The following is a 22,068-nucleotide window of genomic DNA, read 5'->3' on the forward strand; positions in this document are numbered from 1 at the left end:
ATATCTATCTCTATATATATCTCAATACCATTTTCACACTTTAAAAAATTGACAATTCCTTGATAGGATAATTGTCTATATATGTCAAAATTTTTTACAGTTTTTTTTAATCAGTTGGTTGACAAGCGTTGTAAATCTCTTCTAATCTATTATCATGGTTCTCAAACTAGAATACATCAGAATCACCTAGAAGCCTTGTTAAAACACAGACTGCTGGGCCCTACTGCAGAGATTCTGATAAGTCTGCAGTGTAGCTTGAGAACTTGCACTTCTAACAAATTCCAGGGTGATGCTGATGTTGGCTGGCTTGCAGTCCACTCACATTTTAGTTCCCCACCATCTCTCTTTCATTTCCCCCCTTGTAATTTATTTGTTGAAGAAACTGCATTGTTTCCCCTGTAGGGTTTCCCTCAGTTTGAAACTTGCTGATTGCATGCCTGTTTTACACACTGTTGGTTGTCTCTTTTTGTAATGTTAGTTTTTGCTAATCACTAATTGCCAATAATTAGGGATTGAAAAATTATGATACTCTACTATCTCTTCATTTATTAGGTAAAAATACCTCTATAGGTAGAAGCATTCCTTCATCTACTGTTTGGTTACCCAGTGTTAAATTTTATAGGAAAGGCAGACTAAATGCGTGATGATCTGGTTTTCAAAATAATGAGCTGTTCACTCTAATGCTCCAGGGGTGAACAATGTGTGTGATTAGCAGTTCATAGGTTTAAACATACTTGATTCATTTCAGTTCACTAAAGTTATTTTTCTTGTGGATGCTCAAATTGTCCTATTTTTGGCCAGTGAGAGGCTCTTTAAGCTGGCTCCTGGGGCTGTTTGACATGACCCTAGTTTTCATTGGTGGCATCCTTGCTAAGTGATATGACAAGATGTTCCAGGGCCACCTCATATTTCCTGCCTGACCAGAAGGCAACACTTTCTTCAAGGAGGCCTGATTCTTTTTACTGGGGAATGGTATTTGGAGACTGCAGTCAGAGCATAAAGATGCTCATTGAGACTGGGTTACTAGGTTTCTAGGCCCTTTTTGTGGACTAAGATAGGTAATATGTTTTGTTGTTGTTTTAAGATAAAATGCATCATGAGTTTATACCAGTACTCTATGCCCCTCTTAAATTCCGAGCTACAGAGTTCTTCCTTAATTTCTTTAATGTGTGTCTCTTTTAATTCTCATGCTAAGAATTCCAGTTTTCATTGCCAGAAATGATGGAATATCATATACTTAGTCTTTAGCATAATCCCACAATATCCACCCAAAAGTCTCAGAATATCAATACCAACATTACTACCAACAGTATAATTCCTGAAAATAATTGAAGTTTTTTTGGGGGGGAGGATGGGAGTGGTTCTTTAAAATACATCCCACTCCAGGTTTACAGTCAGATTACTGAAATTTCAGATTATCTGGAATAGTTTCTTTTTTGAGTTTCTCATTCATGTCCTCATCACTGTCCCCTTAATTTCCCTGAAGTAGCCTGTCAGGTAGTCTCCTTTACTCTGGTCTCTCCTGGCTCATCATCCATCCTGTAAAGGCAATAATCTTTCTAAAATATAAATCTAATTGTGTTGCTCCTCCAAGGAAAGTTGTCCACCGGCTCCCAGTAACCTGTAAGTAAATGTAAACTATTTAGCATAGAAAATCACCCTAGTCTGGATCTCCAGCCTCTCCCACCCCTAGGATCTACCCTTCTCCCATCCCTGTCTCGCATACATCCCAGGCTCTAGTCAAGCAAATTTATTTTTTAAATTCTGCATTTTTCACATTTTTAGACTTTATTACCTTTGTTTTCTCTGCCTGAAATATTCTTCCTCTTATTTGCCTGATTTTCTCATGTTTCCTTCTCAACTCAGCTCAAGCATCTCCTCCTCCTAAAGGTTTTCTCTGACCTTTACGTGGTCGTGTTAGGTTTCTTTTCCCTGTATCTGTTTGAGCTTTTCATATGAGTCATTTATTAAAAATGGGCAAATCTCTTAACTTTCTAAGCCTCAATGGCCTCGTCTGGAAAATGGGATGAATACTCCAGTTAAAACTGTCATATCCAACATCACTCATCTGAGTCTTCAGCTAGATTCTCTTAGTTCCCTCTGAAAAGCCTGCTGCCTGATGCCCACAGCACACTGGACACTGTCAGCCGCACGTATGCACTTTAGCTCTTACCAGGGAATTGTATAACGTTACTTGTTTTACTTGTTAATTTTAATTATATACACTAAGTATTGTGAAAATTAATGAAATATGAATGCAAAAAAGAGAATTGTGTCCATGAAAACTAATTTGAATGGTTTGGAATGACCCAATAGAAGCAAATTGCTAAAAATAATTGCTTTGACTTACATATGGGTAAAATAACAGAGACTGAAAAAAGTAATAAAAGTTTAGGAAGATTCAGTACTCACATTCATTCTTAGTGTTTTAGTTCATACTTCACTTTAAAGAAACCAAAACTGGAAATCAGAGGTGATACATTTTTGTCTTAAAAAACATTTTATTTTAGGAAAGCATTGCCACAAAGCATGGAATTTTCATCATCACAAGTTCTGTTGAGGGGCTTCCCTGGCGGTCCAGTGGTTAAGGCTCCATGCTTGCACTGCAGGGCACGCGGGTTCGATCCCTGGTTGCGGAACTGTGATCCCGCATGCTGCGCGGCATGGCCAAAAACTAAGATTAAATAAATAAATAAATTATTTTTTTAAACTCTGTTTAAATTCTTTCAGTCTTTGAAACCTTTGAGTTGCAAATGTTTGATTCTGTTGTTTTATTGCTATAAACTATGCATGGAAAACAAAATAAAGGTAAGGGTTCTTTGAAATGAATGAGCCAGTCATGATGAATCAAACAAACGAGAGGTGATACATTATCGGTTTGGTGTATACAAAAAAAGAAAAAAGGGACTTCGCTGGTGGCGCAGTGGTTAAGAATCCGCCTGTCAATGTAGGGGACACGGGTTTGAGCCCTGGTCTGGGAAGATCCCACGTGCCGCGGAGCAACTAAGCCCGTGTGCCACAACTACTGAGCCTGCGCTCTAGAGCCCACGAGCCACAACTACTGAAGCCCGCATGCCTGGGGCCCATGCTCTGCAACAAGAGAAGCCACCGCAATGAGAAGCCCGCGCACCACAACGAAGAGTAGCCCCCACTCGCCGCAACTAGAGAAAGCCCGCGTGCAGCAACGAAGACCCAACGCAGCCAAAAATAAATTTATTAAAAAAAAAAAAACAAGACTCCAAAAAATAACCTCATATTCAGGGAAAAAGCCTTGACCCTACATCAGAAGTGAATAGGTATATATTTGTTATAAGTTAGAAGTGTCTGAAGTACGTATGAATTTTTTTTCATGATTCTGTAGTTAACTTTTTAGATTAACCTACAAATTACTGGTTCTAGTCACATCAGCTACATGGATTTTTCCCTCATAGTGTTTTGGATGGATTATATAAAGCAATTGACATTATGCCTGGCATATTGAAAGCATTTGATCTTCAAACACAGCAGTCCTATAAGGTAGATAGGATATCTTTTTATTGTCCTGATTTTATATGTGACAGATCAGGTTCTGAGATGTTGTGATGTATCCAAGATCACAGCAAGTGGCAGAACCAGGAAGAGCCTTAGGCTTCAGGGTCCATGCTGTTTCTACTAGAGCATCCGGTAGGCTGACTCCATTGGGTCTACAATATAAGACTGCTGAGCTGGAATCCTGTCTGGACTTGTTACCGTTTATGCAAAATGTCTTCATGTAAGGCAAGCTGGGGTTCCCAGGGAGTATCATTTAAGTGACTATCACTGTCTCTTTTCCCTCTCTTTTTAAAAAACTTGCTCACATTCCTGTTTCACCATCTGAATGGTACATATTAACGTGACTTTGTGAATCTTAGAAGAAGATGTTAAATTATTAAATCAGGAAATTGTCCACCAGTCACAGATGAATATGGAAGAGGATAAACATAAGTCTACTAAGAGATGATGTTTTTGAATTTCAGAATTGCTTTTTTTAATTTTTATTTTTCAAACTTATTTTACTGAAGTATAGTTGATTTACAATGTGTTAATTTCTGCTGTACAGCAAAGTGATTCATTTATACAAATATTCTTTTTCATATTCTTTTCCATTATGGCTTATCACAGAGATGATTTTTTTTTAAATCTTTGAGTCTTTAACTTCTTTTAATGTTTTTATTTTATTTTTGGCTGCGTTGGGTCTTCGTTGCAGTGCACGGGCTTCTTATTGCGGTGGCTTCTCTTGTTGTGGAGCATGGGCTCTAGGCACGCAGGCTTCAGTAGTTGTGGTGCGCGAGCTTCAGTAGTTGTGGCACGCGGGCTCAGTAGTTATGGCTCACAGGCTCTAGAGCACAGGCTCAGTAGTTGTGGCTTAGTTGCTCCGTGGCATGTGGGATCTTCCCGGACCAGGGCTCGAACCCGTGTCTCCTGCATTGGCAGGTGGATTCTTAACCACTGAGCCACCAGGGAAGCCCGATTCTTTAAATTTTTTTTTTCAATTTTATTTTTGGCTGTATTGGGTCTTAGTTGCAGCATGTGGGATCTTTCATTGCGGTGTATGGGTTCTGTAGTTGTGGTGCGTGGGCTTAGTTGCCCCATGGCGTGTGGGATATTAGTTCCCCAACCAGGGTTCGAACCCGCATCCCCTGCATTGGAAGGTGTATTCCTAACCACTGGACCACCAGGGAGGTTCCAGAGATGATATTTTGAATGACTGCTTTCTGAAGATGAGAGGCTAAACACATATTTTAAACCAGAAAATTATATTTGGATCCAAGGCCCATCTGGCTGCTTATGAATGTAATCAAAGGCCTTTTTTATGCAAGTGATTTTTAGGTTTGTAATTAATTACTGCAACCATTTGCTGAACAAAGTCATCAACCATAAATAGAGATCATATCAAGAAGGTTGAAAAAGCCTACAACCTGCTTGAGCTGGTGACAGACTGTTCCATTCTAGAGAAAATTTCACATTTTTAAGCAAAATAGGACAATAACTTTAGAGCAGTGGTTTTGAATTTTTTTTGACCACAATCCATGGTAAGGAATACCATTATTGCAACCCAGACACTGAAGTTTCATGAAACAATGTTTACCTCCTATATGCACTTTGATAATTTCATACTTTCATTTTTCAAAAAATTTGGTCACATTCTTTAAATGCAGTTCTGCTCTTTTTTGATAACACTGCTCCAAGAACACTCAGATATAAACAGTAAAGTCAGCTTGGACAGGAAAATGGAAATTCCACTGGCTTCCCTATTCCCATTTATATCCCTTGACTCAGGGGTGATATTTAAAATATAAAAATATCATTTAAAAAGTCAGCTTGCCGAAGAGATCCCTCTGAAATTTTATTCTCCATATTCACACCAATTTTTCTAACTTTATAAAAGTACTGTATCTACAAAACATTTTGGTCTCAATCTACTAATTTTACCACCTACTAATAGGTGGTACCAGGTAGTTTGAAGAAAAAAAAAAAAAAACAAGACGGAGAGATCTCTTCGGAAGTTGAATTAGGAAATTTGGCTGAAGTCAAATTTGGGAGAATAGAATAGAAAACACTGCTTAAATTAGATGTGGTGGGCTCATCTAAGACTTTGACTATATTATGTTAATCAGTAATTGAGTTTTTTTAAAAATTTATTTACTTTTGGGTGTGTTGGGTTTTCGTTTCTGTGCGAGGGCTTTCTCTAGTTGCGGCGAGCGGGCCTCTCACTGTTGCGGCCTCTCTTGTTGCGGAGCACAGGCTCCAGACGCGCAGGCTCAGTAGTTGTGGCTCACGGGCCTAGTTGCTCCGCGGCATGTGGGATCCTCCCAGACCAGGGCTCGAACCCGTGTCCCCTGCACTGGCAGGCAGACTCTCAACCACTGTGCCACCAGGGAAGCCCCAGTAATTGGGTTTTAAAAATAAAGAATAATCAAATTTCTAGAAAGGCTTTAGCCAAAGTGTGACTTCTTTCCATCAAATATGTTGGAATGACGCTTCCTGGATGACGAGAAAACACAAGAACCTGAAATTAATGTCAGGATATAATTACATACATTCATTCACGCATCCACCAGGCACATACAGGGCACCATCTTTGTGCAAGACCCTGTGCTGGGGGCATAGTGGCCACAAAGGTGAGTTGAGTAGGATTCTATGTTCAAACAACTGACAACTTGTGGCTACTGTGTCAGTTACCTTATTTTAAAAAAGAGGATGATAATTTCTTCAGTGGCCTGCTACTCACAAAATTGTTATAAAGATGAAATGAGAAATAGATATATACTTTGTAAATTATAAGGGGACATTAGTAAAAACAGTTGAACAAGTAAAATGTTCAATTGTTCTATATATACTAAGCAATCATTTGACAATTTGTTTTTCTTCCCCTTTAATCATCAATTTATAATAATTCTAGGCAGCAGCTAGAAGATTTTCTTTCTGAAGTTCATTTGTCTAAAAGCTTTAACTGTATTTAGTAAAATGTTGCTGATAAAAAGTGCTAGACTTGTAGATGAACAAGTTTCATTTCCTTCTAGTCTTGGTTGTACCCTATGTCCACAGGATAATTTAACTAAAAATGTTATCTTCCAATAAAAAATAATGAACCAAGTTCCTGCTTATCTCAGTAGATAGGATTTATTGATGCACAATAAAGATTAAAAAATACCCAGAAGACTTCAAAATAACGTGAAGTACTATTAGGTCACTCTTAAAAAATTACATGGCTACAGATATAGAGGTCATAATCTCTATAACTCTGGTAAGACTCAATCCTTAAAAGTTCTAGCAATGTGAATATCACTTCCCCAAGGTGATTCTTCTCAGTCACATCAGAGCAACTCAACAACACCAGGGAGGTGCAGAGATTAATAATACATAGTCAATATCCTCTAGGAGAAAGGATGAACAACAGTAATGATTGTGGTATACAGTGCAATAGAGGTAGCTACACAGAGAGAAGGAGACTATTGATTCTGTTTGGGGAGGGTTGGGAGATATGGGTTAGCAAAAATTAATAAAACAAAACCCCTGCCTTCAAAGAGCTTAGAGTATAGATGGGGCAGCATTTGATTGACTCGGCCAAGTATGGCAAGTAGAAATGAACATAATGTATTCTAGGACATAGAGGAGGATATCTAACACAGGTCCAAGAAAGGGTTCTGAAAGAGGTGACAGGAGCCAAATTCTAAAGGAATTATTGGAGTTGGCTGAGAAAAAGTTGGAAGAAAAGCATTGGAGACAGAAAGAATAATGTACAAGAAAGTAAGGAAGCAAGAAAGAGTAGGTAGTTTAGGATGACTGGAGCTCTGGGGATACGTGGGGAACCGGCAAGCCATGAGACCAATTCCTGACCAGCTAAGGGGTTTAGGTTGAAAGCTCTAAGCCATTGATTACAAGAAGAGAAATTGCATGATCGGATTTCCATTTTAAGCTCACTCTGGTGGCAGGGTGGACAGAGATTAGGAAAGGCAAGCCTTTGGACAGATTAGGAAGCCTTTCATTCATCATGTGTATATTAAGTGCCTACTGTGTACCAGGACACTGTGGTCATCAAAAATATACATGGTTACACTTTCATGGAGTTCCACTCTGGTGGGGGAAGTAGATGTTAAACAAATGAACACATAATTACAAAATGTAGGTATTCTAAATCACTGTGAGAGAGTAGGACAATGTGACTGTGGTACATCTCTGCTGTTGCTGACTGCCTAACATTCCTTCCTTCTATTTTTTTTTTAAATTTATTTATTTTGGGCTGCATTAGGTCTTTGTTGCTGCACGCGGGCTTTCTCTAGTTGCGGCGAGCAGGGCTACTCTTCGTTTTGGTGCGTGGGCTTCTCATTGCGGTGGCTCCTCTTGTTGCGGAGCATGGCTCTAGGTGCACGGGCTTCAGTAGTTGTGGCATGCGGCCTCAGTAGTTGTGGCACACGGGCTCTAGAGTGCAGCATTCCTTCCTTCTGACAGCAGTTTCCTTTAGGGAACCATACCTTCCCTACTCCATATGATATGTCTATCACATTGTCCCTTCTTCCTAAAAGGTGGACAAATAACAAAGACTAGTCAATTAAAGTGCTCTATCCTCCTGGCCCTGGTGCTTAGGCTCCAGGCTGGGCATAGGGGCCAAACAAAAAACCAGCCAGGAACTACTCTGATATTTGTTATGTGGATGCTAGGAAGGAGAGGGCCTCTCATTCTTTTGGCTCAATGGCTTGAACCATTAACATCTTTCCTGATAAATGTAGAGAACCAGAGAATGAATCCAATAAACAGGTGGAAGTAGAGCAGAGAGAGAGAGAAAGAAAAACAAAAAGTTTTGACAACATTATTTGAGCCCCTGGATCTAACTATGCCTAAAGCTGAAGCCACCTTTGAACATTCCAGTTACACTGAAGGGAATACAGGAGAAGGAGGCGCATGCTTTGGGGAAAAAATAATGAGGCCAACTTTAGACAAAATGAATGGAAGAAGCTTGTGGGATAACTAGGTGGAAATGCCTAATAGGGTCTGGATATATGTTTCTGTTGTGTAGAAGGGAAATCAAAGATGGAGTTACGTACTTGGGAGTTACTGAAATACAAGTGAAAGTTGAAGTCAGGTTTGTCTCTGAACTACAAGGAGAATCTATAGCTTGTGACGGAAGAAGAACAAATTCAGGGGAACATTGTCATTTATAGAAGAAACAGAAGCAGAGATGCCTACACAGAATAATGAGAAAACCCAGGAGAAAGGGAGGCTATTTGAGCTGAAGATGAATAAGGTTTTAACAAGTGGGCATCCTAGGTTCTTCTCTCTCTCACATGCCCTCCCCACACCCAATCTACCAGCATATTTTGTTGGCTCTGCTTTTCTCAGCAGTTCTACCTAGACTACCACCTTGGTCTACCATTGCCTGTCACCCAGGTTATTGCATTAGCATCCTAACTGGTCCATTTGATTCCACTCTTCTGTTCCTAACACAGCAACAATGTGTGATTCCTTTACAAAGTCAGCCAGATTGTATAACTCCTCTGCTTAAATCCCTCCCTTGGCTCCCTGTATTAGTTTGCTAAGGCTGCCATAACAAAGTACCACAAGCTTAATGGGGACATAGGTATATGTATAACTGATTCACTTTGTTATGAAGCAGAAACTAACACACCATTGTAAAGCAATTATACTCCAATAAAGATGTTAAAAAAAAATTTAACAAATGCAAAAACAAACAAAAACAAAGTACCACAAGCTTCGTGGGTTAAACAGCAGAAATTTATTGTCTCACAGTTCTGGAGCCTGGAAGTCCAAGATCAAAGTGTTGGCAGGGCCATATTCCCCCTGAAGACACTAGGGAAGGCTGTATTCTAGGACTTTCTCCTAACTTCTGGTAGTTTCTCAGCTTGTGCATAACTCCAGTGTTTCACATGGCATTCTCCCTGTCTTTGCGTCCAAATTTCTCCTTTTTTTTTTTTAATTAATTAATTTATTTTTGGCTGCATTGGGTCTTCGTTGCTGCACGCGGGCTTTCTCTAGTTGCCGTGAGCGGGGGCTACACTTCGTTGCGGTGTGCGGGCTTCTCATTGCGGTGGCTTCTCTTGTTGCAGAGCATGGGCTCTAGGCTTGTGGGCTTCAGTGGTTGTGGCTTGCGAGCTCTAGAGCGCAGGCTCAGTTGTTGTGGCTCGCAGGCTTAGCTGCTCCGCAGCATATGGGATCTTCCCGACCAGGGCTTGAACCCATGTCTCCTGCATTGGCAGGAGGATTCTTAACCACTGCACCACCAGGGAAGCCCTCTCCTTTTTTTTTTTTTTTAAGGACACAGTCGTATTGGATTAAGACCCCCCTTAATGACCTCATTTTAACTGGATTATCTCTGTAAAGACCCTGTCTTCAAATAAGGTCACATTCTGAGGTACTGGGGGTTAGGACTCCAACATATCTTTTTTCCAGGGGACACAAGTCAACCCATAACACTTCCCAACTCAGAGTAAAGTCCAAAGTCTTTGCAAAGCTTCTACAAGACTATAAGATGTGCCCATTCCCCTGCTCTTCCCCACCCCACCCCTTCTTACTGTCTGACAGCATCCCCTACTATTCTCTCTCTGTCATTCACTCTGATGGTGACACAGGGATTTCCAGGTTGTTCTCAGTACACTAAGCACACTCTACCTCAGGGCCTTTGCACTTACTTTTCCCTCTGCCTGAAAAAGTCTTCCCCCTAGATTTCTGCATGGATCTCTTCATCACCTTCTTCAGGTCTTGGCTCAACCATCATCTCAGTAAGTCCTTCTCTGACCCATTATTTAAAACACTCTACATTCAGATTATTCTAGCACTCTATCATTTTTCTTGCTTTACTTTTCTCCATAACACCTTCTGATGTATCATAACACTTTCTCCTAACACATTCTGATGTACAATATAATTTTCTTATCAATTTACTTTATTGCCTATCTCTTCCCACCAGAATAGATGCTTCATGAAGACAGGGACTTGGGACTGTTTTATTCACTAATATATCTTCAGAACCTAGAACAACGCCTGGTGTATGGTAGAGGCTTAATGAACATTTACTGAACAAATGAATGAGTGGTTAATAGTGTCAAATGCCACACAAAAAAGTCAATATGAAAAAGTTAGAAGAGCATCCATTGGATTTGGCAAGATGGAGCTTATTAACACCTTATCCAAAGCAGCTTCAGTAGAGTGGCAGAGATTACCGTGGATTGGGGAGTGAATGTGAGTTGAAGGAGTAGAGATAGCAGGTGTACTGTTTTCCTATCAGGCTGGTTCTGAGGAAGGAGAGATACAGGTCTGCAGCTAGACGGACACATGGGTAGGGTGGAAGAGAACTGTTATTTTTAGATGAGAGGAACTTGGATTTGGTTAAAGGCTGAAGAAGTAGCTTAAGTAAGAGGCTGGGCTCATGTGTGACATCTGGGCCCATGGATTACCTGGAGCCACATGGCTGAGCCTCTCTGCACTGTGCACCTTAGAAGCAACTAGAACAGGGGAGGGGCGAGAGGAGCTCTGTGAGGCTGGCCACTCCTCAGCTTCCTCTGCCCTGGTACTGAGGCTGCAGGGGGCCCTTGCAGCATCCTCTCCCCCTACCCACCTGAGGAGAACTGGGGAACGGAAGAGGAGGGAGTGGGAAGAGGGCCACAGCCACGGCTGAGGCTCAGCTCTGAAGCTGCGTGGGGCCTTCCCAGCAGCTTACACACTCCTAGGAGCATTGCCCCGTTTTCACTGCTCCCCCAACCCCCAACCACGGAGCAAAAAAGATACTCTTTCTCCTCTTTCCCTGACTTTCTGATGAACCTCTTCCTTGCTTAGACAAACCTATTTTTCATACTGTTGGGAAAAAGAATGAAGGCTCTTATTATATTGGAGCTTTTTTTTTTAATTCTCTATTTTTTTAATTTTTAAAATAATTTTTAAAAACGATTTATGTATTCATGGCTGCACCAGGTCTTAGTCGCGGCATGCGAACTCTTAATTGTGGCATGCATACAGGATCTAGTTCCCCGAACAGGGATTGAACCCGGGCCCCCTGCCTTTGGAGCGTGGAGTCTTAACAGCTGGAGCACCAGGGAAGTCCCTCTATTTTTTTAATTGAAGTATAGTTGATTTACAATGTTGTGCTAATTTCTGCTGTACAGCAAAGTGACTCAGTTATACACTATATATATACATTCTTTTTTAATATTCTTTTCCATTATGGTTTATCCCAGGAGATTGGATATAGTTCCCTGTGCTATACAGTAGGACCTTGTTATTTATCTATTCTAAATATAATAGTTTGCGTCTACTAACCCCAAATTCCCGGTCCATCCTTCTCCCTCCCCCTCCCCCTTGGCAACCACAAGTCTGTTCTTTATGTCTGTGAGTCTGTTTCTGTTTTGTAGACAGGTTCATTTGTGCCATATTTTAGATTCCACATATAAGTGATATCATGTGGTATTTTTCTTTCTCTTTCTGACTTACTTCACTTATAATCTCTAGTTGCATCCATGTTGCTGCAAATGACAATGTTTCGTTCTTTTTTATGGCTGAGTAGTATTCCATTATATATATATGTACCACATCTTCTTCATCCATTCATCTGTCGATGGACATTTAGGTTGTTCCCATGTCTTGGCTATTGTGAATAGTGCTGCGATGAACATAGGGGTGCATGTATCTTTTTGAATTATAGATTTGTCCAGGCATATGCCCAGGAGTGGAATTGCTGGATCATATGCTAGTTCTATTTTTAGTTTTTTGAGGAACCTCCATACTGTTCTCCATAGTGACTGCACCAACTTACATTCCCACCAACAGTGTAGGAGGGTTCCCTTTTCTCCACACTCTCTCCAGCATTTGTTATTTGTAGACTTTTTGATGATGGCCATTCTGACCAGTGTGAGGTGTTACCTCATTGCAGTTTTGATTTGCATTTCTCTAATAATTAGTGACGTTGAGCATCTTTTCATGTGCCTACTGGCCATCTGTATGTCTTCTTTGGACAAATGTCTATTAAGGTCTCCTGCCCATCTTTCAGTTGGGTTGTTTGTTTTTCTGTTGTTGAGTTGTATGAGCTGTTGTATATTTTGGTGACTAAGCCCTTGTCAGTTGCATCATTTGCAAATATTTTCTCCCATTCTGTAGGCTGTCTTTTTTTTTATATTATTGTTACTTTTTATGGTTTCCTTTGCTGTGTGAAAGCTTGTAGGTTTGATTAGGTCCCATTTGTTTATTTTTGTTTTTATTTCTATTGCCTTGGGAGACTGAGCTAAGAAAACATTGGTATAATTTATGTCAGAGAATGTTTTGCCTATGCTCTCTTCTAGGAGTTTTATGGTGTCATGTCTTACGTTTAAGTCTTTAAGCCATTTTGAGTTTATTTTTGTGCATGGTGTGAGGGTGTGTTCTAACTTTATTGATTTACATGCAGCTGTCCAACTTTCATATTGGGGCTTTTTTTAAGAGCTGGGAAATCTTTTCCCAGAAGATGCCCAGCCTCTCCAGTGCCCATTGGCTGGATCTGGGTCACACGCTCATCCCCAAGCCCATCAATGCCAAGGGGAATAAGACAACCCTGGTTGGTTTAGTCTACTCATGATTTGCCCTAGTTATGTGGTGAGGGAATTAAACACTGGGGAAAAAATCCAGGATCTGTTAAGCCTGGGAAAAGGGAGAAATGGCTTTGGGTGGGATACAAATATTAAGGGGTATGGATAATGATTCAGAGAGGCCATTCAAGATAGAATTGGGCTGCCTGAGGAGGTAACCTGGCTCTAGATGGGTCATCAGCCTCTCTTATTTTGTATCTTGCTATTTGCTGCCACCTGGTGCAGAGACATTTCTTTCCATCATGACCAAGCATCCAGCCTCAAGTTTGGGGGCACCGGAAAAAGCCACTTGGTAGTCAAAATTTCAAAAAACGCAGTAGATATTTGAATCTGTAGACCTCATTCTTGAATTCCTTCTTTGCTATATGGGTTTGATTTTTCTAGTTGTCTAATTTTTATCCTTCCGCCGGTTAACCTACAGCTTTTGTGTGTGTGCCACCTAGTGGTGAGACTTGGTCCTGCAGGCTCTCCAGGGGAGTGAGGTTCTGTGTTCTTGGAGCCCCTTGGCCGCTGTACAGCAAAAGGGAAGCAGGCAGAGTGGACTGCACACTGAGAGGATTCTAGAATGGCTACTCGAGTAGGGCCAATGGGAGGCTCCCTGGGGTTTAGCATGAAGGCACAGATCTCATAAACGCATGACAGGTATTATTACCTTTTTCCCCTCTTGGACTCCCCTTCTGCCACTCCTCAAACCTCTCAATGTCCGTCCAAGAAAAAACAATAACAGCAACAATAAAACCCACAAAAGGTTTGCTTCTTCCTTGACTTGGCAACCATCCTAAAAAATTAGGAGAGAAAGAGAGCAGGTGGACTTGGAAGGGTTCCCCTTATCCTACTGGCCACCCCACCACTGTCTGTCCTCTTATGGCCCATCTCCATCCAGCCAAGCCCTTCTTCCTCCCGCTTCCCCTTTCCTCGACACCAAGTCCTCTGCTGCCCCGCTCTTTGCTTAGACTTTACCACAGCCTCAGTTTCATCATAGAATACTCCAACCCCCGTAACTAAAAACCTGGCTTTCTCATGAGGGAAGTATACATATAATTACATAAATGCATCTGGCAATACACGGTAATTCACAACCCTCCTGAGCAGAAGCTGCTGTTTCCCTGACACTCCTATCTGAGGACCAAGAGGTGGGGATGACGTGCTTTTAGCTACCCATTGCCCGATCCTCAGTTTTTCAAAAAGCCTGTCTTCTTTTCAGACTTATATCATCAGTCTATATCATCTTATCTCCCTTCTTAAAAACAACAGTTTTTTTTAAAAAGAAAGTAATATATATACACGGTAAAGAAACAAATATTTATGAAGATATAAAAATAACAAAAATCTATGCCTACCTCCCCTATACTGTCCTCCTGCCTCACCTTCACTGCCTATTCCAAAATAACTACGGTTAATACTTAGTTGTCTATGATGGTTTATTTTATGTGTCAGCTTGGCCTGGCTATGATGCCCAGTTGTTTGGACAAACAGCACCTAGATGTTGCTGTGCAGGTACTTTTTAGATGTGATAAGAGTTCATGATCAGTAGACTTTGAGGAAAGCGGATGATCCTCCATGATGTAACTGGAGCCTCATCCAAACTGTTGAAGGCCTTAAAAGCAGAGAGTGAGGTTTTCCAGATAAGAGGGAATTTTCCTCAAGACAACAACACAGGTATCTTGCCCAAGTTTCCAGCTTACTGCCCTGTGGAATTTGGTTTCAAGATAGCCACATCAACTCTTCTTTTTTTAAATTTATTTTTATTGAAGTATAGTTGATGTACAATGTTGTGTTAGTTTCTGCTGTACAGCAAAGTGACTCAGTTATACATATACAAACACTCGTTTTCATATCCTTTTCCATTACTGTTTATGCCACCTCAACTCTTACCTGAACTTCCAGACTGCCAGCCTGCCCTAAGGACTTCAGACTTGCCAGCAAACCCTCCTAACTCACATAAGCCAATTCCTTAAAATCTCTCTCTCTCTCTCTCTTTCATTCTCTCTGTCTATATAAACGTATCCTATGGATTCTGCTTCTCTGGAGAACACTGACTAATAGAATATCTGTAGTGGGGGTGGATAGCTGTCTCCACAAATTCATACTTCACTCTCCTAGTTAACCGATGATGAGTTGCAGCTTGGTGTGGCCATGCAGCTAAATTCTCTCCACTGGTGTGGGAAGAGAAGTGAAATGAGCGACTTCCATGCCTGACCCATTAATACCTCCTTGCTCTTTGTCTTTCCTGGATGACTGGCAGGGTGACACAGAGGGCATCCTCAGAAACCATGTGCTGAAGATGGCATCCCGGGTCCTTCTGTAACTATAGGGAGCCAAGTCCCCTCCTCCCCACCCCTGGCCTCACAGATCTTAAACATCCTAACCTAGATGCCCCTGGACTGTTAGGTAAGTTGTAAATAAATTTCTTTTGTGTTCAAGCTCTTACATTTTGGATTTGTTTCATAAACTAATTTAACATACCCTGACTAATAGAAAAATTGGTACCTTGAAGTGGAGTGCTATTTAAAATAAACACCTAGGGAATTCCCTGGCAGTCCAGTGGTTAGGACTCCTCGCTCTCACTGCCGAGGTCCCGGGTTTGATCCCTGGTCGGGGAACTAAAATCCCGCAAGCTGCACCTGTGCAGCTAAAAAATGTAGAATAGAATAGAACAGAATAGAATGATTGGCTTAGAATTGGTAATATTGGCTTAGCGGAAGCATAGCAGGAGGTTAGGAACTGGTATCACTGGCTGAAAAGATGGCATCTCCTCTTCTGCCATGGCAAAACGTTTGGTAGAACTGATGCTGTGGTAACTTGAAAGGCAGACACAATCCCTATTGTGCCAGTCGTGCGAGGGAAGGTGGTTGGAATGAGCCAGAAAGTATGAGTTGGCTGCTGCCTGCTGTTTTTTTAGATTTTTTTTTATTGAAGTATGGCTGATTTACAATGTTGTGTTAGTTTCAGGTGTACAATACAATGATTCAGTTATACATATATATATATATATATTTTTTTTTCAGATTCTTTTCCCTAATAGATTATTACAAAATATTGAGTAGAGTTCCCTGTGCTATACAGTAGGTCCTTGTTGGTTATCTGTTTTATATATAATAGTGTGTTAATGTTAATCCCAAACTCCTAATTTATCCCTCCCCCCCTTTCCCCTTTGGTAACCATAAGTTTGTTATGTCTGTGGGTCTATTTCTGTTTTGTATATAAGTTCATTTGTATCTTTTTTTTTGGCCATGCCTCAGGGCTTGTGGGATCTTACCCAGGCCCCCTGCAGTGGAAGTGGGGAGTCCCAACCACTGGACCGCCAGGGAATTCCCTCTTTTGTTTTGTTTTTGTTTTTGTTTTTTTTTAGATTCCACATATAAGCGATATCATATGATATTTGTCTTTGTTTGGCTTACTTCACTTAGTGTGATAATCTCTAGGTCCATCCATGTTGCTGCAAATGGCATTATTTCACTCTTTTTTTATGGCTGAATAATATTCCATTGTATATATGTACCACATCTTCTTTATCCAGCCCTCTGTTGATGGACATCTAGGTTGCTTCCATGTCCTGGCTATTGTAAATAGTGCTGTTATGAACATTGGGGTGCATGTATCTTTTGATATTATAATTTCCTCCAGATATATGCCCAGGAATGGGATTGCTGGGTCATACGGTAGCTCTATTTTTAGTTTTCTAAGGAACCTCCATGCTGTTCTCCATAGTGGCTGTATCAATTTACATTCTTACCAACAGTGTAGGAAGGTCCCTTTTTCTCCACACCCTCTCCAGCATTTATTATTTGTAGTGCTGCTTGCTGTTTTTATCTAGGTATTACAAGCAAGAGATGCACTCAGACCAGAATCTACTGGTTTGCAGGCAGAAGAAGGGAATAAAGAGCTCAGAAATTTGAGATGTTGTAGATATTAATAAGCCAACTGCTTCAATACCATAAATAGCAAGAGATGAGACTTGCTGCTTAGAGGCCTCTCATTAAGACATCTCAGTCAAACAAAGAGCTTATTTCAGTCTTGCCCAGTTGTTTCAGATGTTTTCAAGGCAACTACCACTATTGAGAAGGAGAAGCTTGGGGCAAGGAAGCAAAGTACTGAAACAGATTAAGGACTCTGTCTAGAAAAGAACTCTGCGTGTCTCCCCTGGCACATGGAACTGAATAGAAGCAAATAGATTAAAAGCCTTGTAAGTTTGTAAAGTGAGAGTATTCCTGAAGAAGCCATAGGAAGCCTGGCCTAAAAAAAGTTTTGTTAAAATAAAACAAATCCTGGACTCTCAGATTGCAAAATCAGGCTGCAAAAGCCAAATAGTCCTCGAAGAAGGACTCCTTAGCACCCACTTTAAAATATCTATTTATCACAGGTTCCTAGCATTTTGATTAGGATGTGTTTTGATTTAGTTTCCTTAATATTTCTTCTGTTTGAGGTTCATTGAACTTCTTGGATTGGAAAATTTATAATTTTCATGAAATTTAGAAAAATGTTGACCAAATATTTCTTCAAATATTTTTTCTCTCCACCTCCTAATCCCCCCACCTTCTGAGAATCCAGTTATATATATGTCAGGTCACTAGATATTGCCTCATAGCCCGCTAAAGCTCTGTTCATTGTGTTTTTCAGTATTTTTTTTCTGTGTGTTTCATTTTGGAGTTTCTTCTGCTGTCTTCAAATCCATTAATCTTTTCTTCTGCAGTATCTAATCTGTTAATCCCACACAGTGTACTTTCAATATTCAGATATTATGTTTTTCATACATATATCTTCCATTTTCCTTCTCATCATGTTCATGTTTTCCTTCTTAAGCATATGGAATACATTTATAATAACTATTTTAACATCCATATCTAATAGTTCTATCACTTGTGTGATTTCTGGGTCTTTCTTTTGACTGATGTTCCTTCAGGCTCTTAGCATGCCTGATAATTTTTAATTGGCTTTTGGACATTGTGAATTTTACTTTGTTAGGTGCTGGACTTTACTGTATTCCTTTAAATATTTGGGGGGTTTTGTTCTGGGACACAGATGAGTTACTTGAAATTGATTTGATCTTTTTGAGGCTTGCTTTAAGATTTGTTCTGTCAGTCCCAGAGCAACCACTAGCCTAGGGCTAATTTGGTCCCACTATTGAGGCAATATCCTTTCAAGGACCCTACACAATGCCCTATGGTATAAGGTCTTTCCACTCTGGCTGGTGGGAACAAAAACAATTTCCAATCCTATATGAGCTCAAGGGATTTTTCTGTCTCCTCCTTTCTGGTGGGTTTTCCCTTGGCCCTGGGTAGTTTCCTCATTACTGAGTACTGTAGATCAGTCGTCAGCCTTCAGATCAGGGACTCCCTGCAGCTCTCCAAAGCTCTCTCTTTGCACAGCTCCTTCCTTTCTAGCTACTCTGAATTATGTCTCCTTCATACAGGAACATGGCTGGGCTATCTTTGGGTTTCCTCTCTTGCACTATGGCCTGGAAACTCTTTTAAGGTAGAGAGCTGGGAAATTTGAAGAGCTCACTTGCAGAGATCACTGTCCTATGTTACCTGTTGTCCAATGTCTGTAAATTATTGTTTCCTATATTTTGCCCAGTCTTCTAGTTGCTTAAGGCAGGAAGATGAATCTGGCCCCAGTCATTCAATCATCATCGGAAGCAGAAGTCTGAACAGCCACTTCCAATGAGGACATGGAAGATAGTGAATCAGAAAGTACCACAGTCAGGGACTCAACATTCTCTGGGTTCTCTCAAGTCTTTTTTCCCCCCTCATCTCCATCGAGGTATAATTGACAAAGAAAAACTGTATATATTTAAGATGTACGACTTGATGTTTTAAGTATGCATTGTGAAATAATCAAGCTAATTAACGTATTCATCTCCTCACATATCTCACGTAGTTACTATTTCTCTCTCTCTCTCTCTCTGTGTCTGTATGTGTGTATGTGTATGTGATGAGAACTCTTAAGACCTACCCTCTCAGCAATCTCTCAGCTCCTGATCATCCCCTTAGCAAATTACAAGTCAGTTCCTCAGTTTCGTGGAGGACTTCATCATCTGGCCTATTCTGATCTTTTTTTTAATCATTTTTCTGCCATCATTCCAGGCATCTATAAAATCCTCAGAGCCAACGAATCCAATAATAATAGCTACTGCTTTTTAAATTCACTGTGCCAGATACTTCATATATGTTGTCTTCTCACATTGCTCCTACCAGATAGTTATTATTTCCCCCTTTTCTTAAAAAATAAGGAACACAGGGACTTCCCTGGCCGTCCAGTGGTTAACACTCTGCACTTCCACTGCAGGGGGCACGTGTTCGATCCCTGGTTGGGGAGCCAAGATCCAGCATTCTGTGCAGTGCGGCCACAAAAAACAAAACAAAACGAAACAAACAAAAACAAAACAAAAAAAGGAAACACGCTGAGTAGGTTGAGCAACTTGTTCAAGAGACAGAGCCAGGATTTAATGGTAGCTATTGTTGTTTTCACTATGTCGTATGTCCTGTTTATTAGCTTTACAATTCCTAGATATCCTTTACTGCAGCAACCTTCCCCTCCAGTTCACTCCAACAATTCATTCCCATGAATTGATCTAATTACCACCTAAAACTCTGAAATCTTGAACATAGAAATCTCATGTGAACACACCCTGTTAACCTCCCAACTCTTCCACTCCTATATCCCCACCAAACCTGCTCTTCCACATCCTAGAAACCTCCAGAGCCTTAATCTCTACCCATCATTCTCTTTTTCTAGCTTCCTTTTCTTACCAACCCAACAAAATTATCATTCAACAACACTCTTGGGTGGGCCTTTGGTTCCCTTGCTCCATCGATCCTTACAAATACTAACACCTGCTTGCTCCTCTCCTGGACCACTGAGGATGGAGAAAAATTTATTCAACAGTCCAATCAGAAATGAGTTTTGCTCAACAATATTTTTACTAATTCTGAATCAGCAGTGTTTCTTATTTTTAATAAAGTGCTGTTCCTAAATTTTTATCTCCCATTTGAAGCTTTTCTTTGCTCCTCGTTTTCAGCAGGTGATTTTGTTTCCTACTTTATAGAGAAAAACAGTTCCCTTTCAGCCATGCTCCTTCACTTTCAAACATATGTATCTACACTCATATTTTTATCTTTTTTTTTTTTGAGGGAAAAACCCATAGCATTACTTCTCTTCATGTCTTTACTTACTCTCTTTGTCCCACCCCTTTCTAACTTCCTTTGGAATTTTCCATCAGTTGTTCCTTCTTTCTCTTGGATTTGCAAGCTCTCTCTCTTCCTGGCTCCTTTTCTCTTCCTGAAACAGTACTGAACTTTTCTTCCTTTCATATACTTCTTGAAAGTACAGTTGTACATTCTCTGTGTCCACGCGACCTCCGGTTCATTCTGTAATTTATAGTCCAGCTTCTTCTCACTGTTCAACTGAAATTGCTCAATTTAAGGATGCTCGAGATTCCTTAACTGATAAACTTTAACAGTCTCGTCTCCCAGCTTGACTCTAAAACAACATTTTCCAGAGTGTTTAACAGTTGCCGCTTGAAAAAAACAGTGTGCTGCATTCAAATAAGATTGGGAAATCATGGGTTACAACATTGAACAGATTTCTTTCTTTCATTGCTATTATTTTTTTACTGAAGTATAATTGACTTACAATATTAGCTTCAGGTATATAACATAGTGATTCGATACATCTATACATTACAAACTGATCACCACTATAAGACTGATGTAAAGTTTTCACAATATTATTGACAGTATTCCCTATGCTGTGTATTACATCCCCGTGACTCATTTATTTTGTAACTGGAAGTTTGTACTTCTAATCTCCCTCACCTATTTTGAACAGATTTCTTTACTGCAGCACTTACTTGAGCTCTAAATGTGCTAATAATTATTGCTGATTTCCAGGAGAAGGATATATTAAGTAGAATCCTTTTTTATAAGGAGCATCTTGCAAAATCAGTGTTCTGAGAGTCATAATTTGGGAAACAATGCTTAGTCGTTCTGAGTGTGGTCCAAGGACTACGTCAAAATTACCTGGCATTAGAATTGCCTGGGGTACTTGTTATGATATACAAGATGGTAGCTAAGTCTCGGTATGTCAGCAGCTCTTCTATGAGAAGTTAAGTGAGAATGGCCTTTGAAGGAACATGGAGGAATTAACATGTGAGAGTATCAGAGCAATGAGACAGAGGGTGCCTGAGTCCCTAACACTTTAGGGCCGCCATATTATTCCTGCACTGCTCAGCATGTTGTATGATGGAGAAAAAAATTTATTTCTTCTATAAGCATCTGCTATGTTTGCCTTTGATAATGCAATCAAATATGAAACGTAATTAATTCAACGGTAAACAGAGAACCTACTTTCTGACCAATCATGGTGAGATTAATTTAACTGTTCTCTGTTGTTTATCGTGTGGAATAGATTTTTCTGTTGTGCTTTCCTGCTATTGCAAAGTGAAAAAAATAAGGACTCCCCTTTCAAAGTCTGTGTTACCTATTTGAAATGTAAACCTTAGTATCTGTATGGAGATCAAGGTTTGAGAGATGTGTATTAGATAATTGAAGACTAATATGGCCAGATAGGAGATATTGATCATTTATATGTAGTACCTGTTGTTAATGACTTCAGGTCAAACTGAAAAATGAATCCTAGCTTAAAAACTTATTTTTCTACAACACTATAAAAATTTCACTGAAATGTCTGATGTTTGAAATTTCAAATCTGGTTTCTTGTTTTTCTTTTGCAAGGTTTAACCAAAGTACTTTGGACAATTTCTAACATAAATCATAATCCAGAACTTTTTTTTTTTTTTTTTTTAAAGAAAGGCAGACTGCCACATGCTGGGCCTCATTTGGATGTGTCTGGAGTCTTGGAAGCTTGACTACCCAACATTTTCCTACAAATGGACCTTAAGAGCTTATCTGAATATTGGCAGGGGAGTGCTGCTATTCGTAGATCCTTGATGGAAGAATGGTCCAATTCATTATCAAGT

At 40.1% G+C, this 22,068-nt stretch overlaps 1 protein-coding gene across 1 annotated transcript in view; it reads right to left on the reverse strand.

Moving 5' to 3' along the window:
• Positions 1-2,492: 2,492 nt before the first annotated feature.
• LOC309635870 (uncharacterized protein) overlaps positions 2,493-22,068 on the reverse strand; it is a 69,626-nt gene continuing 50,050 nt past the window's right edge. The window contains exon 4 of the mRNA XM_082407693.1: positions 2,493-8,038. Within this exon, the coding sequence (XP_082263819.1) occupies positions 8,021-8,038 (18 nt within the window). The 3' untranslated portion in view covers positions 2,493-8,020. The remainder of the gene's footprint in view (positions 8,039-22,068) is intronic.

This window comes from Balaenoptera borealis (genome assembly GCF_965194805.1).
Source record: "Balaenoptera borealis genome assembly, chromosome: 1".
Classification (NCBI taxonomy): domain Eukaryota; kingdom Metazoa; phylum Chordata; class Mammalia; order Artiodactyla; family Balaenopteridae; genus Balaenoptera; species Balaenoptera borealis.